At 45.8% G+C, this 16,215-nt stretch overlaps 1 protein-coding gene across 2 annotated transcripts in view; it reads left to right on the top strand.

Moving 5' to 3' along the window:
- The window catches only part of LOC137422074 (semaphorin-6A), a 159,955-nt gene that overhangs the window by 98,166 nt on the left and 45,574 nt on the right, over positions 1–16,215 (top strand). For both annotated transcript variants that reach the window (XM_068108799.2, XM_068108798.2), the window contains 4 exons: positions 5,029–5,298; positions 12,083–12,203; positions 12,307–12,367; positions 15,099–15,161. In XM_068108799.2, the coding sequence (XP_067964900.2) occupies positions 5,202–5,298; positions 12,083–12,203; positions 12,307–12,367; positions 15,099–15,161 (342 nt within the window). In that variant the 5' untranslated portion in view covers positions 5,029–5,201. The remainder of the gene's footprint in view (positions 1–5,028; positions 5,299–12,082; positions 12,204–12,306; positions 12,368–15,098; positions 15,162–16,215) is intronic.

Below are 16,215 nucleotides of genomic sequence, written 5' to 3'. Positions count from 1 at the left end.
GTTCGTTCGTTCTTCGACCACGTGTTTCTCCCCCATTTCCCCAGATAGTTTTCACTCATTAACCTTCAATGTTTACACTTTCCCCTCAAGTTATGTATTCCGTCATATTTTATAACACCTTTTTCTTCTTCTTCTTTAAAAGGCTGCTTTCGACTTGCTCACCAAATCAATTCATCCCAAAAAAAATATCCATCTCCTATTGTGCCTTTTTTCTACATTCCCTAAACTCTCCTGCACTCCATCCTCCATCCAGCGTCCTTAAACGTATTTTTAACTCGAAGGTCACAAGAAACTCATTTTGCAATAAATGTTCGTTTCCCATAAATCGTACACTTTCAAAAATCCAATCTCACCCCTCCCCTCCAAATCTTCCCCATAACCCCTCCCCTCCAAATCTTCCCCATAACCCCTCCCCTCCAAATCTTCCCCATCACCCCTCCCCTCCAAATCTTCCCCATCACCCATCCCTTTCAAATCTCCCCCCTTGCCCCCTCCCTCCTAAACTACCCCCTCACCCCTCCCCGCCAAGACGCCCCCTCGCCCTTCCCCTCCTTGACTCCTGCCTCACCCCTCCCCTCCAAATCTCCCCTATATCCCATCCCTTTCAAATCCCTCCCCTTGTCCCTTCCCTCCCAAACTCCCCCCTCACCCCTCCCCTTCAAATCTCCCCACCCTCATTGCTTCTCAATTTCCCCCCTCTCACTCCCCCTCCTCAAAGCGTCCTCCCCGCTTCTTCCCCCTTCAAACTCTCACCTCCATCTCCCCCAACCTTCTGCCTCGCTCTTCCCCCTCCTCAAATAACACCTCATTGTGGCTCACCCAATCACCATCAAACCTTTTGTCCGCCCCATCCTTCCCTTTCTCCGAGCTATTCTGACATCTCTGACACACCTTCAACAGCTCTCCCTACCTCTTCCACCTCTTCCACATCTTACCCTACCCCTCCTCCCCCCTGTTCTGTATCTGATGCTCCCCCTTCCTCTTCATTAACGGTATGGACCTCAAACATCCGGGGCCTTCGTTCAAACTTAACTGATCTCTCCATACAGGTTGCTTCTGTCAAACCAGACGTGATCTGCTTAACAGAAACTTTCCTCCTTTATGACGTCTCTGATTCCATAGTATCTCTCCCGGGCTACTCACTCCTCCGGTATGATAGACCTGAGCCTCGTCCTGGAGGCGGGGTTGCTATCTTTATCAAAAACTCTCTTCCTCACTCGCCCTGCACTGCACTCTCTCCACCTCACCCCCAGGAATACCTCTGGCTACGGCTTCCCCTTCGCTCCCACCTCTTGTTCATATGTGTGTTGTACCGTCCACCAAACAGTGATGACTCCATCTACATCTCGCTGTCTGATGATATGGACCAACTTCTATCTACTCATCCCAACTCTCTCTTCCTCATATGTGGTGATTTCAACTGTCATCATGCCAGTTGGCTGGGTGTGGGTACCTCTCTCACCAGCCATGGCTCCTCAGCAAAGGACTTCTGCGACTCACTGGGACTGACACAATCTGTCAATTTCCCGACCCGGATCTCAGTCAACGGAACATCTTCTCTTCTGGACTTGGTTATGACTAACTTCCCTGAAAATGTCTGCTGCTCTTCTTCTGCTCCGATCGGCTCATCTGATCATGTCCTTGTTAAAGTGGACATCTCTCTGACCATCCTCAGGGAGCCTGCTCAGCGTCGACGAGTCTGGCATTTCACTCAGGCCAACTGGCACGGTCTTCAAGCAGCCATCAATCATCTGGACTGGTCTCCCATCTCTACCACCTCTGACATCAACTCATCCTGGGAATTCTTCCAAAGTAAATTGCTCTCTCTCATGCACAGATTTATCCCATCTCGTCTTCAGTTGTCATACCCTTCCTCCCGTCCATGGTACACGGAATCTTGTGGTGAGGCTGTTGCCCAGAAACAACTTGCCTTCGTCTCCTGGAAAGCAAATCCAACGGAAGGAAATCTCATTTCCTTTCACAAAGCCCGAAACAAGTGTGTGTCCACCCTCAGGAGAGCCAGGAAACAATATCTCTCCGTTCTCAAGACCGAACTCTCTTATCTGTCTCCCTCTTCCAAATCCTGGTGGCGTCTGGTCAAATCCGTTTCTGGTGTTTGTTCCCCCTCCATCCCCTCCCTTACCTCAAACGGCTACACAGCTCTGACTCCGCACGTGAAAAAGCTGAATGCCTCAACTCTGTGTTTGCCTCTAAATCTTGTGTCCCAAACCCATCCCTCTCTGTACCCACCATACCCAGTCGTACCCTGCTGCTCCTGGACTCCGTGTCCTTTCCTCCTGACAAGGTGGAAAAGTTTCTGTCAACCCTCGACTCTGATTCTGCAACTGGACCCGACAGCATCAGCCCACGGGTCCTAAAATCCTGCTCTGCTGCTCTATCTCACCCTCTCTCTGTTCTCTTCACCCTCTCTTTTGCTCAAGGTCAACTGCCATCTGCTTGGAAATCAGCCAACATCACCGCTTTGCACAAAAAAGGTGCAAAAACAGATCCTAGCAACTACAGACCAATCAGCCTTCTCCCAATTATCAGCAAAGTCATGGAATCCATCATTGCTTCGGATATGAAATCTTTCCTCTTCTCCAATGGCTTGATCTCTGATCATCAATTTGGTTTCAGACCAGGTCACTCTACTCTGGACATGCTGCTTCTGCTGTCTCAACAATGGATGGAGGTCCTCAATGCCAAACAGGAAATTAGAGCTGTCTCCCTCGACATATCACGTGCCTTCGACACGGTCTGGCACCCCGCTCTGCTCACCAAACTCTCCTCCTTTGGTATCCATGGAAATCTCCACGCATGGCTGGCGGACTTCCTCTCTAGTCGTCGTCAACGTGTGGCCCTGAATGGGTTTCTCTCATCTCCTCTTCCTGTTCAGGCTGGAGTTCCCCAAGGCAGTGTTCTGGGCCCCGTGCTTTTTCTGGTCTTCATCAATGATCTCTCTGACTCTCTCGAAAATCCTCTCTATCTCTTTGCTGATGACTCCACTCTCTGCCGCTCCAATTCCTCTTCCCTCAGATCGGCAGTCTGCTGCCTCCTCACTCTCTGAAGACCTGGACAAAATCACAGACTGGTCAAACAAGTGGAACATGTCTTTCAATCCTGACAAATCTCACACTCTTACTATGTCTCTCCGAAAGGATCGACTGGACAACCCTCCCATCTACTTTCTCAACAATCCTCTCCAAGAAGTTCTGTCGCTCAAGATTTTGGGTCTCACTATCTGCCATGATCTTTCTTGGGAAAACCACATTTCCAAGCTGGCCTCCAAAGCCAGTCGCCGACTGGGCATCCTCCGTCGTGCGAAGTCCTTCCTCGGCACACCTGAGCTCCTCGCCACATACAAGGCTTTCATCCGCAGCTCAATGGAATACTGTTCTCCCCTATGGGCCGGTGCTCCTGCCTCACACCTAGCTCGGCTTCACGCTGTTGAAACCAAAGCTTTCAGAATTATTGGAATCTCCCGCGATGAAGCTATCTCTGAGGGCCTTTCACTCACTCACCGCAGGCAGGTAGGTGGTCTTTCTGTCTTCTACCGACTCCTCTCCGGCCTTGCACCCCCAGCTCTCTCTGTGCTCTGTCCCCCAAATATTCCTACAGGTCGCACAAGATCTGCCAGCAACCCTCTGATGGTTAAACTGCCGAAATCTCGGCTCTCTGCTCACCTTCACTCTTTCATTCCTCTTTTCTCCCGCCTCTGGAACAAACTCCCTCACTCCCTTCAATCCCACTCCTCCCTCCAGGTCTTTAAAACAGCTGTTCACCACCATCTCTTATCTTCCCCCATCCAAAACCTTGATCTTTTCTACCCCCGCTAATTCACCCCAGATCCACCTTGTTTGAAATTCCAACTTCTTTCCTGGAAGTCCTGGCAGTGTCCATATGTTTTATACCTCTCCCACCGCCCCCTTCCCATGCCCCCCCCCCCCAAAGCCCTCGCCCTCTCTCAGATCTCTCGATGTCTCCATGTCTCTCGGTCCCTGCTCTCAAATGTTGTGTTTGTGTCCTTCCCCCTCTCTCCCCATCTTGTCTACCGCTCCCGATGTTATATGTTTTATGTGTCTGTTTGTCTTTCTGTGTGATTAATGTTCGCTCTTTCACGAGCCTCGATCTTGTATACAAAAAAAAAAAAAAAAAAAAAAAAAAAAAAAAAAAAAAAAAAAAAAAAAAAAAAAAAAAAAAAAAAAAAAAAAAAAAAAAAAGTTCATTATTCAATCCAAGTTCATTATTCATTCCAAGTTCATTAGTCATTCCAAGTTCATTATTCATTCCAAGTTCATTATTCATTCCAAGTTCATTATTCATTCCAAGTTCATTATTCATTCCAAGTTCATTATTGAATCCAAGTTCATTATTGAATCCCAGTTCATTATTCATTCCAAGTTCATTATTCAATCCAAGTGCATTATTCAATCCAAGTTCATTATTCAATCCAAGTTCATTATTCTCTTTTAGCTGAAAATGATGCATCTTGAATTCCATGCGGATGCATTCCCGATCCTTCCTGATCCTTCCTTCCCATCCAATCCCATAATCTTTTGGAGTGAAAATGAAGTTGCCTCCTTGTTTGTTGCTGAACATGTGAAGTTGCTGAACTTCGCAGCATCCTTCGGAAGTCCACCATGGATAGGAAATTGGACACGGTGTCGATAAATAATTATTAGGAGCATTTGGGGAAAATATGATGACTTTGACCAGGAGGATCCTGGTCCTTCCCATCCAATCCCATTGAATAAACCATTGGGTGTTTGAAGGTCAAGGCAAAGTGACCCCAATAAGGCTTAATCAACGTCAATCCAGCGTGGCATTGAAGTGGAAGTGCCGGTTAATCATTTGGAGAATAATTCTGCCAAGGCCAAAACTTAACTTGATCTAAACAGTTTCTTAATGAAGCAACAAGTTTTTTTTTTTTTTTAAACGTTTCAGTAAAGAGGGAATAAAAATTAAATGGCGTCGTTGTTGGACATTCTCCGTTGCATATAAATTATAATATTGTCAATCCTTTCGCAGACGGAGTGTTAATAATGAAGCGGAACCAGCAAGGAGGAAACTCGGCAGGAGGAAGAAGACTTGGAAAAGGACTTGGACGAAGGTGACGGGACCACCGCGACGATGATGGAAATGCAGAGAAGAATCCACTTCCAACTTGAGCAATGAAAATTTGACCGGACGCTTCGCGCACTATGTGGACTTTGCTGCTGCTCTTCCTGCTTGCTCTACCTGACCTCGCCTTGACCTTGGCCCAAGATCTTGTACCAGCCGATGTGTTGGATGCTGAATGTGAGTTTTGAATGCTTCTCTTACATCTCCCTCTTCCTTTTCCCCCTTCCTTTCTTCCTCTTTTTCTATATGTTCCTTTACAAGGAACTCAAACAAAGGAGGCGGCAATTATGCCAAGTTAAGCAAAGCCTGAGCTAGTTAGGCCCAGCAAAGCTAAGCAAAGCCTGAGCTAGTTAGGCCCAGCAAAGCTAAGCAAAGCCTGAGCTAGTTAGGCCCAGCAAAGCAAAGCAAAGCCTGAGCTAGTTAGGCCCAGCAAAGCTAAGCAAAGCCTGAGCTAGTTAGGCCCAGCAAAGCAAAGCAATGCCTGAGCTAGTTAGGCCCAGCAAAGCAAAGCAAAGCCTGACCTAGTTAGGCCCAGCAAAGCAAAGCAAAGCCTGAGCTAGTTAGGCCCAGCAAAGCTAAGCAAAGTCTGAGCTAGTTAGGCCCAGCAAAGCTAAGCAAAGTCTGAGCTAGTTAGGCCCAGCAAAGCAAAGCAAAGCCTGAGCTAGTTAGGCCCAGCAAAGCAAAGCCTGAGCTAGTTAGGCCCAGCAAAGCAAAGCCTGAGCTAGTTAGGCCCAGCAAAGCAAAGCCTGAGCTAGTTAGGCCCAGCAAAGCAAAGCAAAGCCTGAGCTAGTTAGGCCCAGCAAAGCATAGCAAAGCCTGAGCTAGTTAGGCCCAGCAAAGCCTGAGCTAGTTAGGCCCAGCAAAGCAAAGCCTGAGCTAGTTAGGCCCAGCAAAGCAAAGCCTGAGCTAGTTAGGCCCAGCAAAGCAAAGCCTGAGCTAGTTAGGCCCAGCAAAGCAAAGCCTGAGCTAGTTAGGCCAGCAAAGCAAAGCAAAGCCTGAGCTAGTTAGGCCCAGCAAAGCAAAGCAAAGCCTGAGCTAGTTAGGCCCAGCAAAGCATAGCAAAGCCTGAGCTAGTTAGGCCCAGCAAAGCCTGAGCTAGTTAGGCCCAGCAAAGCAAAGCCTGAGCTAGTTAGGCCCAGCAAAGCAAAGCCTGAGCTAGTTAGGCCCAGCAAAGCAAAGCCTGAGCTAGTTAGGCCCAGCAAAGCAAAGCCTGAGCTAGTTAGGCCCAGCAAAGCAAAGCCTGAGCTAGTTAGGCCCAGCAAAGCAAAGCCTGAGCTAGTTAGGCCAGCAAAGCAAAGCAAAGCCTGAGCTAGTTAGGCCCAGCAAAGCAAAGCCTGAGCTAGTTAGGCCAGCAAAGCAAAGCAAAGCCTGAGCTAGTTAGGCCCAGCAAAGCAAAGCCTGAGCTAGTTAGGCCCAGCAAAGCAAAGCCTGAGCTAGTTAGGCCCAGCAAAGCAAAGCAAAGCCTGAGCTCGTATCGCCAACTTATGATTGTTTTCCTGCCTCTTCTTCTTCTTCCTCTTTGTATGCAGCACATGGCTATGCGTAGTATGATCGTTTCGGGGTGCAGCTGTGCCACTGATGCAGTGCCCCCTGTAGGTTAGAGTAGGAGTTTTGAATTTGGTCAGGTTGCCGGCGATAACTCGCTTCTTCTTCCTGAAGGACACCGTGGGATCTTCATCGTTCACCAACTAATGTCAGCAAATCGACATCCGGTGTGACCAGAATTTGATTGTCGTTACATTTTCAAAATTCAAATGATTTTACGATAATTAAACAAAAATTGATTCTCTTTTCTTTCACCTGTGGAACCGACTTCCTCGATGTGTTCAATCCAATTCTTTCCTCCAGAACTTCAAGATGTCTGTTCTCCACTACCTCAGCTCATCCCTGCTCAGGATGTTTTCTACCCTCTTTAACCCTCGGCAAGCCCAATCCTTCCTTTCCAGGTTATGCTATTTTCCTCCCCTCCACTTCATTCCCTTTTTCGTGTTTTGTTTGTTCCATTTCTGTTTCATTCCTGCTTTTCCCTTCCTCTCCCTGTGTTTGACTTTGGATCCAACTTGTTCACATCCGGTGTCCTCCTCCCCTCCCTTTGAGCTCATTCTTCCTCTAAGAGTCTTTATAATGTGTCCCTCTACCTTGTTGTTGGTGTGTTCCCTCCTCCTTTCCAATATGTTCTGTCGTTTTAGCTCTTCCATGATCCTAACCCCAACTTCCCCCTCTCCCACCCCAAGATTATGGCTTCCAGACAGATTGCATTCACGCGCTTTTTAACACTCGTGCTATGAATTTTAGCTGTGCTATGAATAATCATCAATCATGTTTCCTACCCCCCCCCCCCTCTCTCTCTCTCTCTCTCTCTCTCTCTCTCTCCCGTCTCCCGTCGTCTCTCGTCTCTCGTCTCTCCTCTCTCCTCTCCCCTCTCCTCTCCCCTCTCCTCTCTCCCCTCTCCCCTCTCCCCTCTCCCCTCTCCTCTCTCCTCTCCCCTCTCCCCTCCCCTCTCCTCTCCCCTCTCCTCTCCCCTCTCCCCTCTCCTCTCCCCTCTCCTCTCCCCTCTCCCCTCTCCTCTCTCCCCTCTCCTCTCTCCCCTCTCCCCTCTCCCCTCTCCTCTCTCCTCTCCCCTCTCCCCTCTCCTCTCTCCTCTCTCCCCTCTCCTCTCTCCTCTCTCCCCTCTCCCTTCTCCCCTCTCCCCTCTCCCCTCTCCCCTCTCCCCTCTCCCCTCTCTCCTCTCTCCTCTCTCCTCTCTCGTCTCTCGTCTCTTGTCTCTCCCCTCTCTCATCTCTCGTCTCTCCCCTCTCTCCCCTCTCCCCTCTCTCTTCTCTCCCCTCTCTCGTCTCTCCCCTCTGTCCTCTCTCGTCTCTCCTCTCTCGTCTCTGTCCTCTCTCGTCTCTCGTCTCTCCTCTCCCCTCTCTCCTCTCTCGTCTCTCCTCTCTCCTCTCTCTCTCCTCTCTCTCCTCTCTCTCCTCTTGTCCAGTTCATTCATTCCCTTGCGTTTTGTTGTCCGACTCATTGGCCGAGTGTCAGTCAGTACGTTGCCTTTTTAGACTTTGTTGCTTTGCTCTTCCATGACCCTATATATTGTATCAATAGTTATCTTTGTTCTTACCGGTACACTTAATTGAAGGCTCTTGGAAGACCTTCATATGACTCAAGCACACTACCAACAGCTTTTCTTCACCCAGTGGTGACTTTGGTGAGTGAACTTTGAACTTGTCTACGACTTTTTCCATTGAACCTCCAGTGATACATTTTTTTCACAGCTCTACAAGACCATTGTGTTGTTGTTGTTGTTGTTGTTGTTGTTGTGGGTTGATTTTTGTAATGTACACCCATTGGTCGGACAGCTGTCGGACCACACTGACATCTGGTCACTTGACTCCACCCACCATGGCACCAAGACAAAATGATATGGCCGCAATCATAGTTTTCTAGTGGGCCTAAGACATCAGGCCTGCAAGCCTCTGCTGATTTTACACTGCCCGGGTTTGTGGCATCACATTTTCATAAGCTTAGTTTGGTTTGAGTGTTATTCATCATGAAGGACCCCAAAAAATATAATCATATGTCGAATAATATTAATGTTTAATCAAGCGCTTCGGAACACGCGTTATGTCAGAACGCATCGTCAAGCGTTCGGTTCCGTCACCAAGTGTTATGGTACACAAAATTACTAAAAAATAGTGTTACGTAATTTTTGAACAGCCATACATTAGGGTTAAGCAATCCATGACCGTGTAACAAATCAGCTCGTTCTGATATAACCGTGAGGAGGGTGACATGGATAAGAGGTTATTCTTTAGCTCACCTGGAACGAAGTTCAAGGGAGCTCATGCGATGGCGCGTTGTCCGTCCGTCAGTCCGCCCGTCCGTAAACACTTGAAACTTCTTCTCCGAAACCGCTGAAGGGATTGCGACCAGATTTGGCACAAATGATATTTGTTGTGTTGTGACTAAAGTTTGTTCACGGCATAAAAAAAATCGGGGTCAAAGTGGATCCAGGTTTGACCCCCCAAAATAGGAATTTGCTTTTTTCTCTGAAACTACACATAATATTTTGATGAAACTTTACCACAACCTTCATCACCCGTGTTTAAAAAAGAAATTTTAATGTGTTGGCTCAATGGCCTAATGGATAAAGCATCAGACTCCCAAGCTGGGGATTGTGGGTTCGAATCCTGTCTGGGTTGAATATTTTTTTCCCCTTAGTTTTCCAAGTCTTTTATATCGTCTCGAATAAAGTCTTGCATGATGAACAAATGCATTTTGTTCGTATTTAAAATGTATTTTGTGAAAAATGCCAGGGGCATAGAAAAGGCCCCTTTATATAAGGGTATGTGCCATGTGGCAAACTATAGAAAAGAAGGGACATACTTGGGTAAAATGCCAGGGGTATAGAAAAGGCCCCTTTATATAAGGGTATGTGCCATGTGGCAAACTATAGAAAAGAAGGGACATACTTGGGTAAAATGCCAGGGGTATAGAAAAGGCCCCTTTATATAAGGGTATGTGCCATGTGGCAAACTATAGAAAAGAAGGGACATACTTGGGTAAAATGCCAGGGGTATAGAAAAGGCCCCTTTATATAAGGGTATGTGCCATGTGGCAAACTATAGAAAAGAAGGGACATACTTGGGTAAAATGCCAGGGGTATAGAAAAGGCCCCTTTATATGTGGGATGTGCCATGTGGCAAAGTAGAGAAAAGAAGGGACATTCCATAGCTTGTAGAAAATGCCAAACAATACAAAATAAGGGGCATTCAAGAAATCTCGTGTGCATGCTGGACGACCCTTGTGTTCTGAGGAGGAACCAAGTAATGCTCTGGAAAAGTTCATATAAAGGGGCGCTAATTTGATTTATACACCTGCATGAAGAAGGAAATGTATTTTATTTGACAGGTGTAGGGCGCCCCTTTATATGAACTTTTCTATCCCTTATATAAAGAAACACGGAACACGGCTGCGAATAGAAAAAAAACCGTGAATTTGCGGGACACTTTTCTGCGAATCGAGAAACGGGTCGCATTTTATCACCCGGAATAGCGGAATCGCGAATAGCGGAATCGCGAATAGCGGAATCGCGAATAGCGGAATCGCGGAATCACAAATAGCGGAATGGCGAATAGCGGAATGCCAAATAGCGGAATCGCGAATAGCGGAATCGTGAATAGCAGAATCGCGAATAGCGGAATCGTGAATAGCGGAATCGTGAATAGCGGAATCGCCGAATAGCGGAATTGCGAATAGCGGAATTGCGAATAGCGGAATCGTGAATAGCGGAATCACGAATAACGGAATCGCGAATAGCGGAATCGCGAATAGTGGAATCGCCGAATAACGGAATAGCGGAATCGCGAATAGCGGGGTCTGACAGTACTTATGAAACCGATAATAGAGTTACATTAATTTGCAATAATATTGGGGAAGATAAAAAGAAAAAAAAATTCAAATATATATTTTATTTGTATTCACCACCCATATGGACAATGTTTATGCTGCTTTCGACAACGTTTGCAAGTGCCACACATTTGTGCAGCCGCGGCCAACGTGGGGATGGCCACGGACAATGCTTGCATGGCCGCAGACGTGGAGTTTGTGTCAGCAGACAAGGCGTGGGCGGCTGCAGCCATTTTGGGCGGCTAAGAACAAGGTGTGGGCGTTGAGGGCAAGCTGGAGGGAGTTGGCGACAAGACTTGTGCGTCCGTGGTCAATGTTTGCGAGGCCGCGGACAACGTTTGCGAGGCCGAACATGTTTGCTCAGCCACGATTAATACAGGTACTGCTGCGGACAATGTGTGGGTGATTGCGGACAAGGTGTGGGCAGTCACGGACAAAGTTTGCACGGCCGCAGACAAGGTGTAGGTGGCCGCTGACAATGTCTGCGAGACTGCTGACTGTTTGTGAGGCCACGGACAACTCGCATCTCCCAGTTATCCGTGGCGAACTAAAACGCAGCAAACAAATGAAACATCGATCATGACCCTCGTGATCAATACAGAAGTGCTCCACACACGCCACCAAGTCCCAAAAAGGTATCCATACCCACGTGTGATGAGATTATTTTAATTAATCGCGATATTTAGAATTATCAATGATATAAATTAGTGGTAGTGTTCTGCAAAGCACTCTCGCTATCCTCACTAACTCTATGGCAGCTGTTGGCTTGAGAGGTAGGCCATTCGTTGCCAGGATACGTGCGGTGTATTATCCTTGTGAAAACTGTCTAAATACAGGACGAATTGGAATTGGCAAATCCTTTTGAGAAAGTTTCTAGGTCAGACTCCTAAAGGCTCCCGAAAGTCTTGTGAGGCCAAAATTATTGGCAGTTTTTACCTGTGTCTAACTGCTTGTATGAAATTGCTTTCAGAATTGCAATCAATCTGTGGGTTATATGGGTAAAGCTAGATTGAATATCCGTGAGATTCCACCTCAAACACCTGTACACACATCGAGCTTGTAATTAATTAATTAATATAAGGTAATTGGCACCACATTTCTTCCTTGTCCTCCACAACCCCGATCCTCTTTAAACCCCCTACATTTTTCCTTATCTTCCTTAAAAGAAAAGAATAATAAAAAACAAAACGCGCACCTTGCCACTCTCCTCCATCCTTCCTCCACCATTCTCCTGAGGGTTTATTAAGGTTTAGAACAATGTGAGATGCTGAGATGTTTGTTTTCAGACACAAATTGTCATTGGGCTTTGTTTCCTTAAACAATTCTCTCACAATGAGTTATTTCCTTTTTTTCAAATTTATCCTTCGAGCGAAACAAACAATTTGATTTCTCCTCGTAGACAAAGGAGACAAGGAGTTCACTGTGGGACATGAAGGCGGATTCCAATTTTTATCCAAAGATTTTGATAATAACAAAAGGAGTTCAGTTTGACTCTGGGTTTTCTGGGTTTTTATGGCGGCAGGTATGTGTCATTACTCCCTTCGTGTGTCGTGTTCCATATGTACAGATATGATGCGCTTCCCAACATTTCTTGGTCATGGTCCGGGTTCTGAGGTTCAAGGTTCAAGTGCTCTGATGGATGTACAACTTCTCTTGAAGCTTGACCACGCGTTCATTGTCGCAGCCAGGTGGGTTATACTTTATGCTTGTTAATGTTGGTTTTTATTCTCAGAGAGAGAGAGAGAGACAGAGTGTTCACAAATGTTCTGGGGAATGTTTGTGTCTTACCAGAGACCACATCTACTTCCTGGATACAAATGCTGGAAAGGATGAAGAAATATTATTTACAAAGGTATGGTAAAATGCATCTTTGCCTGGCCTGTTGGACTTTGAGCCAGATTTATCTTGGAGAACGGCTACCGACACATTGCATTTGGCAACATCGTACTCCAGAAAAATTCCAAAGCGCAATGCAAATATAAATGGTGCTTAAGACCTTATAACTATTGTGTCCCCACCCACCCATAAATATAACTATATATATATGTATATACATACATACATACATACATACATACATACATACATACACATACAAATACACTCACACACACTAGCGGAGCCGACCCATCACTTTGCTGAGCAATTAATCATCCTGTTTGACAAAATTAAGTTACCCATGTGAAGAGTGCTTTAACCTCAGCGTTGCCCAGGTAAAAAAGGCAATTGTAATACCTTCTGCCTCCACCACCAGGTGGGGCTACACAGTACACATTTACATCGATAATAATTTACAGGTCTCCTGCCATCCCCCACACTCCTGTGAGGCCGTGGCCACATACCCCATGTTGCCCCCACACAAAGTTGTATTTGTAACCCGAGTTTGGAGTTTGTAACTTAAAATATATGGCTATGCATAGAAGATGCACTGATCTGATCTGATGTAATGTATATATATGTATATATATGTATATACAAGGACACAACAACAGGCAATTTAAGGCCATTTTCCCTGCTAGAGCGGGGGTTAGCCTTGCGGTCCCCATGACAACCTTCTCCATTTTGCCCTATTTTCTGCATCTCACCTTGTTAACCCCCTTGCCCGCATTTCTTCTTCCACCATCTTTAGCCAAGTCTTTCTCGGTCTTCCCCGTCCTCTACTTCCTTCTACATTCATTTCCATCACTCTTCTCAACCAGTCACTTTCATCCTTCCTCAATATATGACCAAACCATCTCAACCTGTTCCTCTTCACAGCATCCATCACAGGCTCTATTCCCATCATTTTTCGCAATTCATCATTTGTCTTCCTCTCTCAACGATACTCCGCACATCCATCGAACCATTCGCATTTCCCCCCTTTCCAGCCTTCGTTGCTGCTCTACGTTCATTACCCATGTCTCGCTCCCAGAAATCATAACACCTCTGACACATGCATCATACACCTTTCCCTTCAGCTTCAACGACACTCCCCTCCTCATCAGCACGCCACTCAGTTCCCTAAACTTCTTCCATGCACATCTCACTCTAGCAACCGTTGCCGAGTCTGATCCACCTTCTCCATTCAGCATGTCTCAGAGGGAGCAAAATGTTTTCATACCTTCCAGCTTCACGCCGTCTCCAAGATCCAACTCAACATTTCCTCCATCTGCAGCTCCCTCTGGTTAATGACTCTCTCAGACCACTACATTTTTGATGAACCCACTCAACGCACATTGGACATTGAATGGAGTTCACTCCGACACCCTTCCTGCACACAGCACATGGCCACTTCCTAGTTCTTTCCACCTCACCACATGCTTTACCACTTGCCATCACCTTCGTCTTTCCGATATTCACCTTCAGACCTTTTGTCTCCATACATTCCTTCCACTTGTTCATCTTCTCCTTCAGTCCATCCATACTTTCCGCAATCAACACCAGATCATCTGCATACAACAACTCCCACGGTAAACCCTCCTTTACGTTCTGAGCCAGCACCTCCATCACAGCTACAAATAGTAGCGTACTTAGTACCGACCCCTGATGCACTCCCAGCTTCACCTCAAACTCACCACTGTTCCCATCCTTCGTCTTTACAGCTGTGCGTGCTCTTTTGTACATTGCCATCACTACTCTGATCAACCATTCCTCCACTCCGAACTTCCTGAATGCCCATGTCACTACTTCACGTGGAACCCTATCGAATGCTTTCTCCAGATCAACAAACCCAAGAAACAACTTCTTCCTCTTCTCCATGTACTTCTCCTGCAACTGCCTCACAATGAAAAGCGCGTCTGTCGTTCCTCTTCCTGGCATAAATCCAAACTGCATTTCGTCGATCTTCACCTTCTTCCTTATCCTCCTCTCCAACACCCTTTCCAATACCTTCATTCCATGCTCCAATAACTTTATCGCTCGGTACGAGCCACACTCCAGAGGGTCACCTTTCCCCTTGTATAGAGGGACGAGGGTACTCAGTTCCCAATCCACTGGAATGCGGCCTTCTTTCATCACCAGATTGCAGATCTCTGTCATTCTCTTCACACCCCAACTTCCTGCTGCCTTCAACATATCTCCCACAACTCCCGTCGGCCCTCCCGCTTTTCTACTCTTCATTGCTTTTATCGCTTCCTCAACTTCCTTCTCGGTTATCTTCTCTGCCGTTCCTAAAACTGGGTTACTCTCTATGTTGCCGTCCCATTCATTCTCTGCATTCAACAGTATTTCCATATATCTTTTCCATCTTCCTTTAATTCCATCTGGGTCCACAACGATTTGTCCCACTTCATCCTTCAAGCAGCTCACCCCCATCACATCACACCTCTCTTTCGCTATCTGCTTTGCAATCCTGAATACCGCTCTCTGACCCTCTTCCGAATCCAAGCGTTCTCCGAACATTTTCCTGCATGCTACCTGCGCCTTTGCTACCTCTTTCTTTGCAGCCTTCTTGGCTGCCTTATAACTTTCATGCTCTGCCTTTTCTGCCCCCGTACCCTTATATATATATATATATCCGTATATATCCATTAATGAATTATTTCATTCATGTTGAAGGGCTTGCTTGATTTAACCAAGCTGTTCCCTGTTGTTTTTCTTCTCAGCGATTAACATGGGTAGCAAGCAACGAGGAGAGGAAGACATGCTCCATGAAAGGGAGGGACGAGGTGAGGTGAAGATGTGGGTTATCTGGGGCACAGAAAGAGGAAGAAAAATTGACATTGACGTGGCTGTGGAGACTAATATGTGATGTTGACGTGGTGGTGTTTTATTTAAATCCCAATGAGATGAAAGCGTGGTACATATTTAATTTTTTGCCTCGAAATCACACCAGGTGTGCACGATGTATCGATACACTTCCGATATACTACTGCTGACAATGTAATGAAGTATAGTTTTATCTGATAATGTAGTGAAGTATAGTTTGATCTGACAATGTAGTGTCGTGTAGTTTGATCTGATAATGTTGTGTAGTTTAGTTTGATCTCACAATGTAATGTGGTGTAATTTGATCTGACAATGTAGTGTAGTGTAGTTTGATCTGATAATGTAGTGTTGTATAGTTTGATCTGATACTGCAGTGTTGTATAGTTTGATCTGATACTGCAGTGTAGTATAGTTTGATCTGATACTGCAGTGTAGTATAGTTTGATCTGATACTGCAGTGTAGTATAGTTTGATCTGATACTGCAGTGTAGTATAGTTTGATCTGATACTGCAGTGTTGTATAGTTTGATCTGATACTGCAGTGTAGTATAGTTTGATCTGATACTGCAGTGTAGTATAGTTTGATCTGATACTGCAGTGTAGTATAGTTTGATCTGATAATGCAGTGTAGTATAGTTTGATCTGATAATGTAGTGTAGTATAGTTTTATCTGACAATGTAGTGTGGTATAGTTTGATCTGATTATGTGGTACTGTATAGTGTTGTATGATATGACAATGTAATGTTATATAGTTTGATCTGACAATGTAGTGTAGTGTAGTTTAATCTGATAATGTAGTGTAGTATAGTTTTATCTGACAATGTAGTGTGGTATAGTTTGATCTGATTATGTGGTACTGTATAGTGTTGTATGATATGACAATGTAATGTTATATAGTTTGATCTGACAATGTAGTGTAGTGTAGTTTAATCTGATAATGTAGTGTTGTATAGTTTGATCTGATTATGTAGTGTAGTATAGTTTTATCTGACAATGTAGTGTGGTATAGTTTG

This window comes from Myxine glutinosa, chromosome 2 (assembly GCF_964187855.1).
Source record: "Myxine glutinosa chromosome 2, kmMyxGlut1.1, whole genome shotgun sequence".
Classification (NCBI taxonomy): Eukaryota; Metazoa; Chordata; class Myxini; order Myxiniformes; family Myxinidae; genus Myxine; species Myxine glutinosa.
Note: the sequence above shows the minus strand (reverse complement) of the source record. Positions and strands in the feature narration are given on the sequence as shown.